At 41.2% G+C, this 21,102-nt stretch overlaps 1 protein-coding gene across 2 annotated transcripts; it reads right to left on the reverse strand.

The window, feature by feature from the left end:
* Positions 1 to 552: 552 nt before the first annotated feature.
* LOC103503053 (protein VACUOLELESS1) lies at positions 553 to 20,407 on the reverse strand. 2 transcript variants are annotated; one of them, XM_008467224.3, is made up of 16 exons: positions 20,146 to 20,407; positions 19,203 to 20,004; positions 18,487 to 18,777; positions 17,099 to 17,238; positions 16,541 to 16,646; positions 16,367 to 16,459; positions 5,687 to 5,776; positions 5,487 to 5,600; positions 4,926 to 5,033; positions 4,714 to 4,787; positions 3,795 to 3,849; positions 2,849 to 3,030; positions 2,619 to 2,748; positions 2,345 to 2,447; positions 1,641 to 1,738; positions 553 to 1,090 (listed from the first exon to the last, which is right to left on the reverse strand). In XM_008467224.3, the coding sequence occupies exons 2-16, from the start codon at positions 19,986 to 19,988 to the stop codon at positions 926 to 928; spliced, it is 2,535 nt and encodes an 844-aa protein (XP_008465446.2). In that variant the 5' UTR covers positions 19,989 to 20,004; positions 20,146 to 20,407; the 3' UTR covers positions 553 to 925. The 2 variants fall into 2 exon arrangements, with proteins under 2 accessions (XP_008465446.2, XP_008465445.2); XM_008467223.3 differs by having other exon boundaries at positions 19,203 to 20,032.
* Between the last annotated feature and the right edge of the window lie 695 nt (positions 20,408 to 21,102).

A 21,102-nucleotide genomic window follows, 5' to 3' on the forward strand; every position in this document is an offset into this window, starting at 1 on the left:
AACTTCCTTTCAAGAAGTTAGAAGTTCAACCTCTCATCCCACTCAGTGACTACTAAAAAAAATCTATTCAAGGGAAAGGAACAACCTAAAACAATTTTGAAAATTTTCTTTGTTTCTTTCCATTAAAGTTTTGGTCTAGACCAAGAATGTCAACATCTTAGTCATCGAAAATTTTCTACGTTTCTTTCCATTAAAGTTGTGGTCTAGTACCAAGAATGCCAACATCTTAGTCATCATGGTCCAAAAGGTACATCTGTAGCTTTCTCCATTCTCAAAATTAGCAAAGAAAGCACCTCTCCGTTTCTTATTTGAAAATTTTTAATATAAAATTATATAAAAAAGATAAGAAATAAATAAAACTATTTTCAAATATAGCAAAGTAGCAAAGTATCAGTTTCGATAAATTAAATCAAGATAAACTACTATCTACACCTATATGTATCTTTCTTAGACATCTACGTCAATTATAAAAATATACTGTTTTATACTACAGCCTCATGTTATTTTGTTTTCAAATGTATAACATAATATATTGTCAATCAAAATTTAGAATGTAAAAAGTTCAATGAATCAATCACTAGTAGAGTAGTTGGTATAAAACCAAATGTAGTTCCCTCACAAAAACTTAGGGAAAAAAAAAAAAAAAGAGGTACAAGAGATACAATATGTTTTATAATCAGTTTCAAAGTTACTAACCAAATGCACTCTATAAAGAAAATTGTCATAAAGAAATCCATATACATCAATTATAAAACAGCAGCAGAAGCTTAAGACGGAAATCGAAGGTCTAAATCAGTTGGGCATTTCAAGTTAATGTACACTCCAATCATATATATATATATTACACACAAAAACAGCAGGCAGAGGTTAGGTAGGAGGGAAATAAATGAAGATTAAAGAGGAAAGAAAGTGGAGTCTGATTAGACTATGATACCCCTGGGAAGGACAACCGATCTCGAAGAGTATCAAAAATTGATGAAGCTGCTGAGTTTTGTGCAAATGTTAATTTTAGTCGACCTAGTAATTCTCCATCCTTTGCTTGTGAGGCAGCATCCGCCGCTTCCTTTGCCATGCCAATCCGAGCATAAGCCTATAAAATGAGATGGGTCACAAGGTTTTGCAATTCACACACTATTATCCAATAGCGGATCCGAGGGATTATCTCGAATTGATTTTAAAATTTAAAGCCCCGTTTGATAATCAGATTTGTTTTCTTTTTAGTCTCGCTTATAGACAATAGTTCCCCTAATTGATTTCTTTGTTTCATTATCTATCATTTGATAACCGAATTTATTTTATTTTGTTTTGTCCTGTACTGTTTCTTTTCTTTTTCTGATAGTTTGTGTGAGAATACAAATGTTTAGTTGGGAAAGGTGAAAACTATGTTAGAGAGAAGTATTTAGAAAACAAACACAATTTTTAAAGATAAGAAACCGAAAACCAAGTTGGGGGGGACTTAATCTTTGGCAAGATTGAAAATTTCCCATTTTCCAAGCAGGATCAACTAAATACTTGATGAGACCAAAAGTTTGAGTGCCCCACCCGCACAGTGGTCTAATTCTTAAGAAAAGAAAAAGAAGAATACCAAAATTAAAAAAAAAAAAAAGCATGCATTAGAATGTTATAAATATAATACATACCTCTGCTCTTTCTCGTGGATCTGCCAGTTTGGGAATATATTTCACTGCTTCAGCCTTCTCATCTGCTTCAACGCAAGCCTCTACGAATGGCTTATAACCTGTTAAAACAAAAACGAGAGAGAGAGAAATTATAAGCCTAATCGAATATTATTATAATTCTAATTACGTTGTTCCAATTATTGAAATAAAAGATAAAAGATTTAAGGAAGTTACTGTTGTTGATAATAAAGGTGACAAGTGAAATCATGTCTCAAGGCCAAGTAGCTAAAATGTAACGAACGTGTATTGAAATGGTGATGAATAACAGCAATAAAAGCCATTAAAGTGTCACCCTACACAAAGATCTAATATTTTTATTGAGGGACAAAGTCACAAAATCTTTCATCACATCTATAATATTTCAATATGAAAATTTGGTAAATTAGAGAAAACAATCAACTTATAATATAATATTTTTAATCTAACAAACAAAAAGGGAGGGCACCTGTCTATTTTGTGATTGAGTGCTTTCTACAACAACTCTCATTAAAGTAAAAGACTTTTAATCAACCTCAGAAAAGGTTTGCATCTCATTTTCAAAATCAAGAAAGAATAAGGAGAGTAGCATGGAATGTGTGTCATATTAATATGAAAAAGTAGTTTTCCAATTGGTGATTTTCTCTATGAAAGCAGAAAAGTTAATACTCCAATAATAGGAAATTTACCTATTGGTGGTCTTTTCTCCTTTGAGAATGTCTCCAGTGCAACCCAATCTCTTGTGGTAGCCAAAGCAAAAACTTTAAGCCAATACCATCTTTTCTCAGAAACCTACAGCATAATATGAAAATTAGAGTAGGGATTTACAAAAATCAAAATGAATAGGAAGACACAGAAATTATCTAAGATTTCCAGGAAGGATGAGAACCTCTTGCTACCAATCTCTTTCCATCATTTTTTTTCTAAAATAACTTCAAGGCAATAGTAAAGAAGTTAACACACCTTAAATTCTGTTTTAACTTTTAGTGCAGCTCGATGGTTTCCCAACACAATACATGTTCGAATTGTATCGTTGATGCTTGAATCAACAAAAATGGCCTGCTTTGTACTCACCTCCAGCTCATGTTGTATTCTGTGGACAGATAATAGAGAATGATTCAGTACTGTTCGTCTTCCCCAATTTAAGAAAAGAATATTCAGAAACAAACAAAATGACCAAAATTTGCACCGACTTCAACAATTTTGCATGCTCTTCAGCAGCTTTAGACTCAAAAGTGTGTTCCTTGGTCTCTGCGAAAAGACTGTGGGCCTTATCAATAAGTTTTGTGCGTGGACTATGGAGTGGAGATCCCTTGCTAGCCATCGGATTTTTCCCTAGCTCCCACGACTCTTTCCACAGAAGAAAAGCTACCTCCTGTAGAAATACATAAATTGTATCATGATTCATGAACATAGGTCTAACCAGATAGATAAAAGGAGATTGGACATTGGAATGTTGTTCCCAGAAAGATTAGGAAATGAAAACTTATGGATGATCAACTATCTGATGTGATCAAAGGTGCGTCTCGAGATGTTAAAGAAAAAAGATAAACCAGAATGAGGGTAGGAGATTTTGGATTCATAAAAGACTTGAGAATTTTCCACCGAGTCCCTTTTCGTTCATCTCGCAACTCAGGACTAAGGGTGTTTTCTATTTTGGTCCTTGGTTTAGTAATCCTGGGGGGATCAACGTGGCTGATGAGATCCTAAAAGATAATGTTGTCTGCACTCTTTTTGGCCTATAAAGAAAATAAGATACTTTTCGTCCCATTAAACTGATATGCTGAGTGCAATGCAATCCAAGCAGATGACATCAACCCAAGTCCAAACTAATGGAATTTACCAAATGCGTCAGGTCACAACTGGGGAATGAGGAGATGGTAGTGAAAGAAAAGAGTGAAAAGGTGGTCCAATGCTCGAATACCCAATTTATAGATAAAACACAAGTTAAGAGGAAGGGAGTGCTTAGGATTTCAATGTCTGCAATTGGGGTTCGGTGCAGGAAGAACTCTTTCAATGGATGCTGAAGATACAATCCCACAACACACAACAGGACATTTTCAAATAAATGTAAAAGAAACAACCCGTGAGATGTGTTAAAAAGAAAGATGCAACCAAATATTGAGAACGTAAACGTACATTAAGTTGTCCAGTTGATAGGAAAAAGTCCTTCAGGAATTCATGCTTATAGCACCTGAAGGAAGCAACATAATCAGTCAAGCAAATAGAAAGGACATGTCTATATAGAAATGGATTTTAAACCAAGAAACGAGCTCAAGAACCAAACAAGAGATGAGGTCATGTGCCTACACCCCCATTAAGCCATTCCATTTATAAGCAACAACCAACTAAATAAACATAAAAAAATTGGCAGATCTAGTGTATGATGTTCATAATGATTATAGTCAGGCTGTTAGCAAACGAGGATGAGAAATGGTATATATTTTTCTTTGATACAAAGAACTTTCATAGACAGTTTAGTGTTGGCATATGGGGAAGAGGAATGATATCTCAATTGCAAACTTACATAAGCTATTAATTTGCTAACAATTTGTAAGCAGTTCATAACTTCACATCGGAATAACGTTTGGTTGGTTCTTGTTGGTCTAACCGTAGGAATCCAGACCAAATTCACTTACAATCCCCAAATATCAAGTTATTGTTAAGAAATGACAGTTTAATGTTAGCATATGAGGAAGAGAAATAGATCACAGATTTGCAGAGCCCATCAATTTTTTATTTTATTTTATGTTTTCGTAAATGGAAGATAGAGTTTCATAAAAAAAGAAGTACAGGCAATTGTGGAGGATGATAAATCCACTATCTAAAAGATAGGATAAAAACAAAAGAAGATAGAGTTTCATAAAAAAAAGAAGTATAGGCAATTGTGGAGGAAGATAAATCCACTATCTAAAAGATAGGATAAAAACAAAGAGATACTAACTCAGATTAAATAGAAGCATAATTAATCTCCATGACAAGTGAAGAATCTGATAGTCTGAAAATAAAGTACCACGTTTTTGGCATCAAATTTGTCACTGGTAGGACTAAAACATACCGAGCATAAGTAATGAATAAGTCCCGAGCCTGAGTTCTGGCTTGTATCATTCCAAAAAATTCCAATGGTTGCCTCTGCATCAAAGCCAATTATGAATGCTAATCAAAAGTTGTTTTATCACTTACCGCTTGTTTATGTACACCCTACCCTCATTCAATATTCAGACACATGATAAGAAACTGTGTATCTATAAGATATTATTGAAGAACTACCTTTTGCCAGATATGAAAAAGAACGAGATAAACAAGATCAGTATCGCCACTTTCAGTTGCTTTGATTAATGCCGTGTCTTCTTCTCCTATGCTTAACAGGAGAGGTACCTAAATGGACACAGAAAAAAGAAAACAAGCTTAAAATAGCAATTTATTTCTCTTTCATCTACAGTTCCTTAGTGCTACAAAAATTATGAATATACATTTGATGGATATGATAATATCTTAACGACAATGGAAAGTGGAAGGAAACCAATCATGTCTATTTCAAAAGTCCTGAACCTCTAGTACTGAATGCACTCAAGGGAAGATGGAGAAGCTCTATCTAGTTTGGTTAGTAAATGGCTGTAGGGATATTTTGGATGGCTAGTCCTTGTTTCTACTGCTGTACATTCTTACACTTCTCTTGATTGAAATGCTTGCTTCTTATGCCAAAAAATAAGTAAGAACAAAAATGCTTGCTTCTTACACTTCTCTTGATTTAAATGCTAGCTTCTTGCTTCTTGTGCCCAAAAATAAAAGAAACCGAGAACAAGAAATGAGATACAAAAAAATAAAAACCTGTTTGGAGGAACGTGGTTCATGATCAACAAGCATAGCAGCTAATTTCCTGCGACCAATTTTATCTGCATGGCCAGCAACTGCGGCGTATGATATACCTTTACACAACTTCAGCTGAATTTAACAAGTGATTTCAGTTGCCATTGCACGATAGTTAAAAGAATGGAATCTCAATAATAGATATTTGACAAATATAAAACCTTATCAAGTAGAACTTCAAGAAGGGTGGCATCAGGAATATTTAATGAAGCTGTTATCTTTGAACATGCCCAGTGCATTATCACCACCTCCTGTACAAAATGAAAGATATATGGATCTTGTTGATAACACAGGCAACAAGAAAAAAATGTATACGAGTATTCCAAACATTTAGTGCTTTAGATTTCAGTTGAATTGGATCACTGAGAGAGACATGAAATCGAGTTAAATGAAAATGACCATTTTTCCAGCTGTAACCATCTCAAAGTTCTACCAACTCCATTAACACCAAGCTGACAATATTTGAGGAACAACCAAAAGAGTGGCAACAAGTACTGTTAGGGTATGTTTCCTATACTTCCTGGAGATGTGAATTCTCAAAGCACACATTTATTTTCTTCTTTATGAGCCTAATTGCATCTAACTTTGACTGAAGTATCTTTTATCGACAGGGAACATTTGATTAAAAGTCAAAACCTCAAAGAACCTTCTTTCCCTCAGAGTGGGGTTAACCACGAAAAAGGAAGTTAGCTTCCCAACAAAATTCCAATTCTTCATTCCAAAGATTTTTCTTTCTAGACATTTGGAAGATGAAATATCAAATAGAACCCTGCTTCATAAATGAAAACTATTCTGCTATACTTTTATCCTCATTTTCAATTTTCATATTTATTACCATTGTAAGAAACAAGGAAACAATTCATCTTAGCATACCATTCTAAAATGAATAACGTAATTTCTACATAACCAAAGTTCTAAAAGAATAAAACTTATAAAACCGGGGGTTACTTACTAGTACTTTCACAGGTAGGGGCATTAAACAAAAACACAATGTTAGGACTCTTCAAACGTTCTATATATATTTCTTTCCAAAAACGGATTACAGCCCAAACAAAAACGATGTCCAAACACAAACCAACACTTGAGAATGTAAACACAAAGAAAAATAACAAAACAACAGAGCAAATAACACAAGGATTCCACAATGACGTTCACAAAGACCAGCTGACTATATAGACACAAAACAAAATGATAAAACCTGGTTCTGCACTCTCCTCTCTCAGGAGATGGCGACCTCTACCCCTTTTCCTTCAAAACATCCGTACCCTCCCCCTGTGCCTGCTGCCCCTTTTAATTACCCACTAATAACTAACTGTGGGTCCCCCTTTCTGGTCCCCAACCTCCTTGCTTTCTTCCCCTCCACCACGTGCCTCCTCTGGATTGGGTTCATGGCCATGTCCTCCCCTGCCACTTGTTCCCCCCTCATTGGTTTCATGTTTCTTCTTATTCCTCCTATTATAGGTAAATAAAATTGGAGGCCTAACATCACTCTCCTCTTCCAAATCCACCTTGTCCTCAAGGTGGAATTCCGGGAACTGGTACTTCATGTCAGTGCAATTCTCCCATGTTGCCTCGTGGGGCGGCAGTCTTCCAACTGATCAAGGCCTCCCATTCTTTAGTTGATGGGTTCTTGCGATAGCTGTAAACTTCTTCGGGTTGCGTGATCCATTCATGGTTTTCATTCATGTATGGATTCAATGGTTGCACAGTTTCTCCTCTCCCGACAGCTTTCTTCAACTGTGACACATGGAACACGGGGTGGATAGCAGCACCCGCAGGGAGTTCAAGCCTGTATGCTACTTCTCCGATTCTCTCTAGGATCCGATAAGGCCCGAAGTACTTTGGTGACAACTTTTCATTCCTTTTCTTTCTGAGGGATACATGCCGATAGGGTCGTAATTTGAGGAACACAAAATCCCCTTCTTGGAATTCTACTTCCCTTCTCTTGGTGTCAGCCTGTTTCTTCATCCTTTCTTGAGCTAATTTCAGATGTTCCTTCAACGCCCCCAGTGCTACATCTCTATCTTTCAACTGCTGATCCAATGTTGAATTCGGTGTCTCCATGTCCCCATAGTATATCAGTGGAGGGGGCAGGCGCCCATAGACAGCTTGGAAAGGAGTGATTCCGATTGAACTGTGATAGGTCGTATTGTACCAATATTCTGCCCAATGTATCCACTGGCTCCATTCGTGCGGTCTTTCCCCACAAAAACACCTCAAATATGTCTCAACGCTCTTGTTCACCACCTCGGTCTGACCATCCGATTGGGGATGATATGAGGAGCTCCGGTTCAGCTTGGTGCCTGCTAAACGGAAGAGTTCCTTCCAGAAATGACTTAGGAAAACCTTGTCCCTGTCAGACACTATTGACCTCGGGTACCCGTGAAGCCGGATTACTTCCTTTACAAACGTTTCGGCCACCATCTTGGCTGTGAAAGGGTGTTTCAGTAACAAAAAATGGCCATATTTACTCAGCCTATCCACCACCACTAGTATCACATCCCATCCCTCGGATTTAGGCAGTCCTTCGATGAAATCCATGGAGATGTCACTCCATATCGCGTCTGGAATTTCCAATGGCATCAGTAGCCCTGCCGGTGACAATGCTGACGTCTTATTTCGCTGGCATATCGCGCACTCTTCACAATACCTCATGATGTCCTTCTTCATACCTTTCCAGTAGAGCTCCCCAGTCAACCGCTTATAGGTTCTTAAAAATCCCGAGTGCCCTCCGAACGCTGAGTCATGGTAGGTGTGCAAGATTGTAGGCAGCAGTGTGGAGTTGCTTGGAATCACCAGCCGCCCCTTAAACTTCAACACCCCCTGCTGCAGAGTATAATGGGGTATCTCCATCCCTTGCTCCTCTATCAATCTAATGATCTCTTGCAGCGCGAGGTCCTGCCTTGTTTCTTCTTTGATGATTTCCACATCTATCATTGCGGGGGCTGTGATTTGATTCAACTGCACGGCTGGGGAAATCCTGGACAAGGCGTCTGCGGCTTTATTCTCTAGTCCCGGCTGATAGGCTACCTCGAATGAATATCCCAAGAGTTTCGCTACCCACCTTTGATATTGGGGCTGCACAACCCGTTGTTCCAACAAAAATTTCAGCGACCTTTGGTCTGTCTTCACAGTGAACTTCCTTCCTAGCAAGTACGGCCGCCATCTTTGTACTGCAAGAACCACGGCAATTAACTCTCTCTCATACACCGGCCGCGCTCTGTCTCGCATACATAATGTCTTGCTGAAATAAGCTACGGGCTTCCGGCACTGAGTCAACATAGCCCCAACTCCAAATCCTGAAGCATCTGATTCAATTTCGAAAGGCAGATTGAAGTCTGGCATGGCGAGCACCGGTAGAGTCATCATGGCCTTTTTCAACTTATCAAAAGCAACCTCAGCTTCCGCATCCCACTTGTATGTTCCCTTCTTAAGCAATTGTGTGAGTGGCGATGCTATTGTCCCATAGTCTTTGATAAAGCGCCTGTAGTAGCCAGTCAGCCCTAGGAATCCCCAAACTTCTCGCACATTGGTCGAAGTTGGCCATTCACTGACCGCTCTTATCTTTTTCGGATCCGCCTCAATGCCCTATTCCGAAATGAAGTGCCCCAAATAACTGATCCGCGGTTTTGCAAAGCTGCACTTCTCAAAATTTGCATATAATTCCTTTTCTTTTAGTAGTCCTAAGACCACTTCTAAGTGTTGGACGTGCTCTTCTACCCCTTGACTATAGACCAGAATATCATCAAAAAATACCAGCACAAACCTTCTCAAATATGGCTTGAACACCTGATTCATCAGTGCCTGAAAAGTCGATGGTGCATTCGTCAATCCAAACGGCATCACTAAGAATTCGTAGTGCCCTTCATGAGTTCTGAACGCGGTCTTTTCAATATCTTCGGGGCACATCCTTATCTGATAGTACCCGACTTTGAGATCTATCTTGGAAAAAATGCTAGCTCCCTTCAATTCGTCGAACTCTTCTATCACCGGTATCGGAAACTTGTTTGGAATCGTCACATTATTCAATGCCCGGTAGTCTACACAGAATCTCCAACTCCCGTCTTTCTTCCTTACCGACAGCACCGGGCTGGAGTACGGGCTTTTGCTCGGTCGTATGATTCCTGAGGAGAGCATTTCATCCACCAATCTCTCCATTTCTTCCTTCTGATGGTGCGCATACCGGTACGGTCTGACATTCACCGGGTCCGTCCCACTCTTCAGGTAGATGTGGTGATCAATGCTGCGCTTTGGTGGGAGCGTTGTGGGCCATTCAAACACGCTAGCAAACTGCTTTAACAGGGTCGCTATAGGTTCTTCGTCTTCCTTCCCCTGTTCTCTGTCTTGTTCGTGTTCTTCCTGCAGCCCACATTCCATGGTTCGACATTCTACAAGGAATCCTTGATCTTCTGCTCCCCATGATTTCATCAAGTTCTTCAAGCTCACCCGTGTTTTGGTGAGGCTCGGATCCCCCCTTATCACAATCTTTCTTCCCTGGTGGTGGAAAGTCAGCATCAGCTTCTTCCAGTCGACTTCTGTCACCCCCAGAGAGTGGAGCCATTGCATTCCTAGGATCATGTCAACTCCCCCCAACTGCAATGGTAAGAAGCTGTCATTCACTTTCCATCCTTCCAATTGTACTTCGACGTCGCGACACACCCCCTTACCCTTGACTGCCGTTCCAGACCCTAGGATCACTCCATAGTTCGGTGTCTCCTGCAGCGTCAACCCCAGTTTGGTCACCAATTTTTCAGCGATGAAGTTGTGGGTCGCCCCACAGTCGATTAAGATCAGCACCTCCTCTTCTCCCACCCTTCCTTTTACCTTCATGGTCCCCGGGTTGGTCAGACCCACCACTGAGTTGAGGGACAATTCAATGTTCACGTTCTCCACATTCTGGACTTCGACTTGTTTCATCTTAGTTTCAGCATCAAAGAACTCCTCTTCCACAATCTCCAACTCCTCACCTCCTTCTTTGACTACCAGCATTCGGAGCTCCTTATGTTCTTTCGACTTGCATCGGTGTCCTGCGAAGTACTTCTCCCCACAACGGAGCATAATCCCTTTGCTCTTCGGGCTTGGAACTCTGCATCAGACAATCGTTTCGTGGGCCCTTCCCGACGGTTATCTCCCCTGGCTACCTCACTCAGAGTTATCGTTCTCATTGGCCAGCTTCCACCGGTCGATCCCTCCTTCGTGGCTGATGAACCGGTGTTCTTGGTCTGCTGATTTTTATGGCCGGTTTTAATATCATAAGCACTAATCAGCCCACATTCCTTTTGGACCAACTCTCTTTTTTCTATCTTCAATGCCAGCTTCATCATCTGGGCCAGCCCATTGGGCTCCGGGGTTTCCACTTCCGACTTCAGCCACGGGTTCAGCCCATTCATAAACATTTCTTCTAACACCACCGTGGGCAGGGAAGCCACCGGTGCTAGTAGCTTGTCAAAATGATTCCGGTATTCCTCGACGGTGGTCTCCTGTTTGATCGTTAAAAATCGGACCACCAACGTTCCTTCCCTGGTTGCTCGGAACCGCACCAGCATTTTCTGTTTCAAATCATCCCAACCGACAAATGCTTCCCGCTCTTCTTGTGAATGTTACCAGTCCAACGCAGGCTCGTCGAAGCTGATCACTGCCACTGTGAGTTTCTCCGAGTCTGACAAGTTATGTATCTTGAAATAGCAGTCTGCTCTGAACAGCCACGAGTCGGGGTCTGTTCCATCGAAAACTGGCATCTCTACTTTCTTAAACTTACTTCGATCCAGCGTTCGTTCTTCCTCTGTTTTTGCCTCCACCTTTGGTTCGTCGACAGTCGCTGGGGAGTATGTCTCTGCCATAGTAACCTTGCTGGTGGATCCTTCTTCTATCTTTCTTCCCAGTGAATCGTCTTTAATGATTCCTTCAATATACTTCAATATCACTTGCTGTTGCTGCGCCTGTTTGTCGATTTGCGAGTTCATCTCAGCGATATTTTTGGCCAACAATGCTATGTTCTCCTCAATCATCGACAGCCTTTTCATTTCCAGCTCCACCGTTTCCAACCATTCTTCCCTGCTTTCGCATTGTTACGATTTGCCCAGGTTTGACGCTCTGATACCACGTTGTTAGGACTCTTCAAACGTTCTATATATATTTCTTTCCAAAAACGGATTACAGCCCAAACAAAAACGATGTCCAAACACAAACCAACACTTGAGAATGTAAACACAAAGAAAAATAACAAAACAACAGAGCAAATAACACAAGGATTCCACAATGACGTTCACAAAGACCAGCCGACTATATAGACACAAAACAAAATGATAAAACCTGGTTCTGCACTCTCCTCTCTCAGGAGATGGCGACCTCTACCCCTTTTCCTTCAAAACATCCGTGCACCCTTTTAATTACCCACTACTAACTAACTGTGGGTCCCCCTTTCTGGTCCCCAACCTCCTTGCTTTCTTCCCCTCCACCACGTGCCTCCTCTCGATTGGGTTCATGACCATGTCCTCCCCTACCACTTGTTCCCCCCTCATTGGTTTCATGTTTCTTCTTATTCCTCCTATTATAAGTAAATAAAATTGGGGGCCTAGTGTCACAATCGTAACTTCTCAACACGATTGTGCGGCACTTGCTTAGCTCAATCAGCAAGTCAGCCGTTCGAAAATCGGAATCCGCGGACAAACTCGCGGTATGACGTAGCCTCCCTCCCCGTTCTTGGGAAAATGTTTTTTATAAAACGGGAGAGAGAAAGTAAATAGTTGAAAACGTCATAAAGAAAGCATTGAAGACTGTCAATTGCAAGGAAAATAACTCAGCATGCAAAGAGTGCGACAAGGCTTGGGCGGGGGTCGGACTGTTCATGTACCCTCTATAGTACATATTGAGAATTTTGACCTTGGGAGGCTTGCATATGAAAAAGCCGAAATGTCACACTGTGACTCGGCGACACCTAAACGAAAGAATTAACCTAAACTACTTTTAAGACATAAAGATAAAGTGATTTGGGGGTTTTCGGGCATACGGCCAACGGTAAATAATACGTTGGACAATTATGCCCCTGACATTCTCCCCCACTTAAACGGTTGACGTCCTCGTCAACTGGCGAAGCTGGAGCTCTTCGGTCTTCTGCATCCACGCTTCAAAGTCTTCGACAGGTCTTCCGCTGGTTACCTCCACGAGGGCTTCTTCTGCTTCACCAAGAATTTATGTGTCTCCCTCGTGGGCCTTCTACAAGTCCTTACTCTGTTAGCAAGGCCTTCCTCGACTTCTCTGTCTTCCTCCAGGTCCAGGTTGACAGATAATCGTACGACGTTGTTGCACCGCCAATTGGAAGCTTGGTCATCCCCTCGTACTCGAGAGGGCATCGCTTTTGATCTCCCCTCTCCTCCATCGGTCTTGAAGCTTCTTCTAGGCACACTCGAGCGATGTTGGCCATCTGTTCACATTCTTCTCCAACTCGGCGGACTTGAGGGCGGTCCCCTAGACAAGGGCCATCAGCGACGGGCGGCAATACAGAATGCCTCTTATCTTCAATCTCAAACGGACTTCTCTTGATCAGCGAGTCGGTCTGAGCACTATAACCGAATTGGGTTACCTTCAGCAGTTGAACCCAATTCTCTTGTCTGCCATCAACACAATGATGCAGGTGTTCTGCGAGCACACAGCTGAGTTGCTCGGCTTCGACTTCAGGAGTCTTAGTCGCATCGACGACCCCAAGATTTGGCCCCTCGATCATGGTTTGCTTCGAACCATTGAAGGCGACCCGACACTCAAGGTTCTCGCTCCACTGAGTGTCTTCTTCTCTCGACGACCCACCTTGGTGGAACTCCCCCACATGAATCAGCGCGCTCACCTGGCCCTGCACAAAACAACACTTTCCTCCCTTGGCATCAGTAAGACCCAGCGGCGCCACAGGGAACTCGTATGCTTCGTGCCTAGTGACACAATTTTTCTCGCGTCCCTTTGCCTTCGTTGTTCTTACTCGACATTGCCTCGGTCGGTCGTCTGACTTTGGGCGATGCTTCACTCCACGTCGGCAGTCCACCCGCCTCGTGAGCATGGGGAGTGGGCCTTTACGCCGGACCGTGAGCTTACTCTGGGTACGACGGTCAACACACTGTTGTGGGCTTCTGTCCTTCTTCATCAGGGAAAGGACGCGGGCTTCATACGGAGCTTGTACAGGTATACTGCACCCTGTACTCGACAACATCTCTGACGGTTTCCGAAGTTTGGTTAACTTCGACGGCGCCATGCGATAAGCATTCTTCGCATGCGCGTTTGCCTCTGATGGCGACTCTACCCCATGGTCGGTCCTCCTCCGCATCGACGAGGACTTGGGCCATCTACTTGGCATCACACCATGGCACTTCTCCGGGACACACAGAGTGTCCTTGGGGACTGTCTCCCCCGGCTTTTCCAACGCCCCAAGCAGGATCTCCACAGACAGTGGTTCCTCTTGGGCGCGACTCTCGTCTAGTTGCATGGCCGATATCATTCTAAACCCGTTAGGCTGCCGAATATCTGCTTGCACTACCGTGGGGAAGGATCCGGTAATCGCTAGACATTTGGCTGACGGCATTGGAATGACTTGATGTTCAAGGAGGAACTCCATTCCCAGCACTACATCAAAGTCGTCCATCTTTACAACCACAAAGTCTACGGGGCCTCTCCATCCTCCCAACTTTATTGTCGTTCGCTTCACCAATCCGACGATAGGTAGGGCAATGGAATTCACGGCTTTCATCTTTCCTGAATCCTTCTCCCAACGGAGCCTTAGACGTCTAGCTTCCGTCTCAGTTATGAAGTTGTGGGTTGCACCAGAATCAATCATAGTGCTCTTAGTCTGCTTTTGGTTGATCCAGGTGTCAACATACAGTAAGCCCCCTTTCGATGGCACGTGGCTCTCCCCTGACTTTTTCTGGAGAGATGACATGTATTTTATGGCCCCTATTCGGGTCTTCTCGCCCCCCTCTATCAGGCCCGCTTCATCCTCGACTTGATTTGACTTATCGTCTGAATCCGCAATTAAAGAGGCCTGAAACGCATGGAAGTCGACTTTGTTCGGGCATTCCCTTGCCAAATGGGGCCCCTGACATATGAAACAACTGAGAGGACGCTTGGTTGGGCTTCGATCATTCGGCCTCCGCCATGTATTTTCGGTGGTTGACTGGTAAGGTTTGCGGTCCTTACCAGAACGTTTGTCTCCCCCGACAGCTTTGGGGGAGCTCGGGCGACTATCTCTGTTCCTTCTTGGTGAGGAACTTTGATTACGCCTCGCATCTTGAGAGTCACTTGTCAGATCGAACAACCGTTCGGTTGCTGCATATGCTGACGTGAGGTCTTGGACCCTTTGTTCATACAACTTGGCCCTCGCCCACGGTTTCAGCCCTTCAACAAAGTAGAAAACTTTGTCTTTCTCTGACATATCCCGGATGTCTAGCATTAACCCTGCGAACTGCTTCACGTACTCCCGAATCTCGCCAGTGTGTCTTAGATCGCGCAATTTTCGCCGAGCCAGGATTTCCACATTCTCGGGGAAAAATTGCGAGCGGAGTTCTCTCTTCAGGGCGTCCCAAGTATCTACAGTGCAACATCCTTCCTGTATGTCTACGTATCGAGACCTCCACCACAACTTTGCATCTTCAGACAGATGCATCGTTGCCAATGTCACTTTGGCTTCTTCGGTGACGGTGTTTGTAGCCTTGAAGTACTGTTCAAGGTCGAAAATGTAGTTCTCCAGGGCCTTTGCATCCCTTACCCCACAGAAGGGCTTTGGTTCTGGGACTTTTACTTTGCTAACCGAAATTGCTCCTCCAGCTGGAGCTTGGCTTGCCATTGCTCGCATCGTGAGGCTCAGTCTTGCGTTCACGTCTGCGATTTCATTCCTAACGACATCGAGGGTGACTCTAAAATCCTCCGACATGCCGTTTATCATCTCTAATAGTGTCTTCTGAGCGTTATCAAGCTCGCCGACACGTTCTTCCATGTGGACAGCAAAGCCTGAGGAACTCTCCCCACGCTCGTAGTTAATAGTTCTTCTGGCGTTGGTGTTTTCTTCTAGGGCGTCAACCCTTGCCAACAACTCTTGTATTGGCAACCCTTCGACACGGCCAGCTACCGCATCGATCATGTTAGCTTTCTCAGAAATTTCGTCGACACGAGACTCCAAGTAGCGGATGGAGTCGGGAACTTCGACTAGGTAGAGCATCTGTTCTTCTATCTTTACTAGTCGGTCTCTCTGGGCCTTGCCCGATGGATTCGACGACGACATGCTTCGATGTAATCGTCAATTAGCCAATTTGACTCTGATACCACTTGTCACAATCGTAACTTCTCAACACGATTGTGCGGCACTTGCTTAGCTCAATCAGCAAGTCAGCCGTTCGAAAATCGGAATCCGCGGACAAACTCGCGGTATGACGTAGCCTCCCTCCCCGTTCTTGGGAAAATGTTTTTTATAAAACGGGAGAGAGAAAGTAAATAGTTGAAAACGTCATAAAGAAAGCATTGAAGACTGTCAATTGCAAGGAAAATAACTCAGCATGCAAAGAGTGCGACAAGGCTTGGGCGGGGGTCGGACTGTTCATGTACCCCTATAGTACATATTGAGAATTTTGGCCTTGGCAGGCTTGCATATGAAAAAGCCGAAATGTCACACTGTGACTCGGCGACACCTAAACGAAAGAATTAACCTAAACTACTTTCAAAACATAAAGATATAGTGATTTGGGGGTTTTCGGGCATACGGCCAACGGTAAATAATACGTTGGACAATTATGCCCCTGACACCTAGCACACAAGTGAGAAGAAAATCCACCCTATGGTTTGATTCACAGGTTATAGGATATATATACCTGACTCATACCAAGGTACTCAGAAACCCGTAATGCAAGCAAGTGTTGGTGGGCATTGATCAAGCGAGCAATCAGAACAGGTGGTGTAAGAAGCTGCAAGAAACAAGTTTATTTAGTATTAATATGAAGATTCCTTGTAGTTCAAGAAACTGGAAACTCTTGTCAGTAGAGGACCTTAAACTGTTGTATACTGAGAGGGATGCCAATCTCCGGGCTGCGAACAGCATTTAAAACTCGTAATAATCTGCACATCTCTTGTATTCGTTCCCGATTAAAATTGCTGCCAAAGCCAACTGGATATCATTATGGGAGAGCAAAATCAGAGATAACATTAAAAATATTTACATTTTTTTAAAAGAAACAGATTTTATTAAAGGGTGACATATGTTACAGGTTAAGGATAACTCATCCTACCAAAACCTAGCCAACGGAGTTACCTCAGTTTACACAAATCAAAAAGGTATACAAAAAAAATGAAAAGCTTAGAATGTCCCAAACGATGAACAGGTTAAATAAGCTAGGCTTGTATTGTTTAGAGGAATCATCATACTGAATCCTTTTTTCTCTTCTTTTTTTTTAAAGCATACTTAATACTTAAACAAGCTGTCCACTTAGCTGTGTTATTACCAAATAATAAATAAAAATGGCTGCCACCTGCTAATTTCAATTATAAAGAAAATAAATAGAAACATCATAAAAAAGGAATTAAAATGTAACACTACAATAACTTACCTGCAAAAGGCTTGGCCATAACTGGCAGCTCTTAGCAGGGTCTGCTGCCGAGAAATATCAAATTCATGGCCAGCAGCATCTACGCATGCTTCAACAGCCTCATGCAATGATGGGCGTATGAGTCTTAAGTTTTCATCTGCCTGGGAAACATAGCATTGAAAATTATAGATACTGCCGTACTGGTACCTTGAAAAAAAAAAATTAACATGGGCATCCAAAAAACAAGTACACAAGAAGATTGCCAGTTTGCCACTATAGGTAATAATATATCAACAAGAATATGAACACCTAGCTACAAGCGAGTAGCTCATAAATTATAACTGAAAATTCCATCGTAAAACATGCTAACACTGAGCTCATATTCCAAAAAGTTTCAGTGTGGTCCTCTACTTCAGAAAAATAAAAAATAAACACAATGCCATTGAGTTTTTCTTTCAAGTAGCTCTATCCTAAAAGTTCCTCTTGGAGGGTATATCACACCCGAATGGGAATGTGAAGCTTAGAAATAGGATTCTGGGATGCCCGAGTTTAGTAAATGAGAACAAAATTGGTAAATGTGATTCATATTTATATCCATTTATTGTTGTGTAGGATGCCAATGTCTGGACATAAAATATGTTATTTTATTTCTTGTCCATGAAGTAATATGGGTTTATAAACATATTCCCCATCCCTTCATTACTGCAAACCAAATGGCTCCCCTGTATGAACTATATAAGAAACAAAGTTTAAATACTTTTGTTAAGTTCATGAACCTATTAGACTCAAACTAGAAAGTTCATGAACTAAACTTGTAGAATCAAAAAAATATTTTATTAACGAAAGCCCACAGAAGCAAAGACCTAAAATTCCAAAAGCCAACATTGAGAATTACAAAACATTCCCTCTTTAATTGTTTTCTTATCATTTACAGACATCGCAAATAGAAAATTGTTTAAATAAGCATCAATAAGACTACAATTATCAATGCAATAATATGGAAAATGGTCAATGTATTTGAAACTTGTTCTATTTAGTCGTGGTGTCTTTTCTAGAATGAAAATCATTAATAGTAGAAAATTATTATTATCATTATTATTTTATCAAAGTTCAATAAAAATTAATTTCAAACTAAGAATGAGAACTGATCATAGGATTCATTGAAAGTAACTAGACTAAATTTGAAAATTTTAAAGTACAATGACACAATAATTAAAATGGAACAAGTCCAGACTCTAGACTACCTGAGACCAAAATGATATTTTAAACAAAAAAAAGTACTAAAAGATGATCTTTTGGTTGGATCCTGCCAGTAGACTGTCCTCAGCGAATATCTCTGAAGAGAGACTCTCCTCTAGAGCTTGGTTAATGCTAGATGTTTCTACAAGAAAGGGAAAAAACAATATTACCTTTGCACTACGTCTGTCAAAATGATCCAACGCATCATAAAGGAGAGCTGCAGGAGATGTACTTCCAATCCGGAAGATTGTTACTGTGGAGTCTGGTACCCGTTGAAGAAATTCCATACTTGTATTAGATAATATCCTCACACCGTCACACTCGGGGATAAGAACGACTGGTTCATCATAGAAGTAACGAACAGGATCTCCATCTGGACCCATCATCAAAAGCATATCATCCCAATAAAGAAGTACGCTGTCCATTCCACACCAAGCTAATTGCTGTGGAGGAAGAGCCGACTGGAGCCAGAAAACAAGAAGAATAACATGATCCAATTCCAACCCATTCAAGAAAACAAATGACAACTAGATGGCAATAATAACATAGGGAGTAGAACTTCAGAAAAATGCCCAATGAATGGATGCTTGTAAATTGAGTAAACTAATTGTCCTAGTCCACCATGTTTTTCAAGCTGGGAAAATGGGGAAGAATATGAAACAATGAATTATCTTGACATCAAATGAAAGGATAATCTAAACAACATCTAAAACCAAAAATTCTTTGCCAAAAAAAAAAAAAAAAAAACCCAAGCATTGAATCATCTATTAAAGTGAACAGTTGTTATCATGCACGTACAACCAAAAGAGTAGACTAGGACTCGCATCTTGTATAAATTTATCCATTTAGTAAAAACAATCAAAGGTTGCAAAAACACATTGCTAACCTCACATTCACGATCCAGAATAGTTTTTTGCAAGTCTGAAGTCAAAACCAAGAGTCTCCCATCGTGAGTAAATGCTGCCAACCATTTTCCATCTAAGGAGACGGCCATCCTCTGCAGCGGCCCATCGAGCACACCCTCGCCAAGCCGCTGCACTCCATCCTCCTCAACTGCTAGCACACAAGCCTCCCCAACTCCGAGCAACACCTCCACATTCCCTGACATGGTGTATTGTGGCTCGATTACCACCATACAATGTGGCAAATCCTCAATTCCCGGGTCTGAAAGCTTACATGATTTCGGATTCTTGAAATCCGATATGCAAAAAATCTGGTTCGCCTCAGTTATGCACACAACTCCATTCCCCCAAAACACACATTCCACTACATTCTGCTCGAAACACTCCTTACCCATCGAAAAGTTTGGCTCCAGAAGCTCGGCGTGAATGTTATAGCGGTACACAGTGCCATCCTGCACAACACAGACCAGAGTTTGATCGTCGGTCCACGCCATCCCAATCAAACGTCCTCCTGGGTTCCGCCAAACGGTCTCTGCCAGCTGAATACCTGCACAGTTGAAGATCCGTAGCTTTCTGAGCGCAGATTCAGCGTAGAGCTGAACGATCTTCGAGTCATCACGAATAATTGCAACGGGACCGCCGAAAGGAGCACAAGCGACCTTGTTTCGCCCGAGGTCAATGTGCTTCCATCTCATAGGATAAAGCTCCGGCTTACGGTAGTACCGATTATGGAGAAGCTGCCATTCCGCAGCAACTGATACGTTGGCCATGAGAGAACGACTACGGCTAGGAAATTTTGCAAGATTTCAGTCCTCTGCGAAACGAATTAGAAGAACGATAATTCACATTACTCCAGACTGACGATACGAAAACTGAAATCTACAGCAATATGCTATGCGCAAATTGCCAAAAAACGAGCTCAATTACCTGTATTAAACGAGTCCCGCGTAATTCACAAGCATGTACATGACATATACATCACTGACAACTATTTCTCTGCAAATTGCCGATAAACAAGCAATTCCAAAAACTGACGAACTACAAAACGAATCAGCACGGAAATTCCACTTGCATCCAATACGCAAAGAAAATTACGGAACGAAGCACCAATTCCAAACAGCACTTCGTAAACCCCAAGGATAAATTGCTGTATCGGAGAAAGTGCAAACACGAACAGAGAAAAATTCAGATGGTTGGCGAAATGGATTGAGCTTCTGTTCAAGATTGTTGAGATAGCCCACTGATTATTTTCCATCTCTTTTCTTAGCCCACTGTATTATGGCCTTTTCTTGGCCCACGGCCCAATTATATATTCTAAAAACAGTTTGTTATACGATAAAACAATTAGGTAAGAGTTTTTAGTCTCAACTTCTCTTTATATCTTTTAGATTTATAGAATACTTAAAAGGGGAAATAACAAATATAAGAATAGAAAATAGAAAAATAACAAACTGTTATTTTAATTTGATTTATAGCAAAACTAACTGTCTTAAATATTTTTCCTCTTTTTTTGTCCGAAATTATCCCTCACGGATGACAACTGTTCATATACAAATACAATGTATTTTATGAGATAGAAAAATAAAATAAAATATCACATATCACGATTACAGTATATTTGTAAACACACTCACTTATGATAATTACTAACTAATTCAAAAAAATTATTATATTTATTGAGAGATCCTTAAACATATTCATGGTTTCAATATCCCCTAATTATCTCAATTTTTACTTTCAAATTAATCAAAAATAACTTGAGTATTATAGATTCAAAATTATTTTATTATAGATTCAAAATTATATAATGCAATAATTAATTATTGTAACGCCCCAAATTTTGGAATTTAATTTTAGTATCTTAAGTGTAGTTATTGAAATTTT

Source organism: Cucumis melo, chromosome 7 (assembly GCF_025177605.1).
Source record: "Cucumis melo cultivar AY chromosome 7, USDA_Cmelo_AY_1.0, whole genome shotgun sequence".
NCBI classification, from domain to species: Eukaryota; Viridiplantae; Streptophyta; class Magnoliopsida; order Cucurbitales; family Cucurbitaceae; genus Cucumis; species Cucumis melo.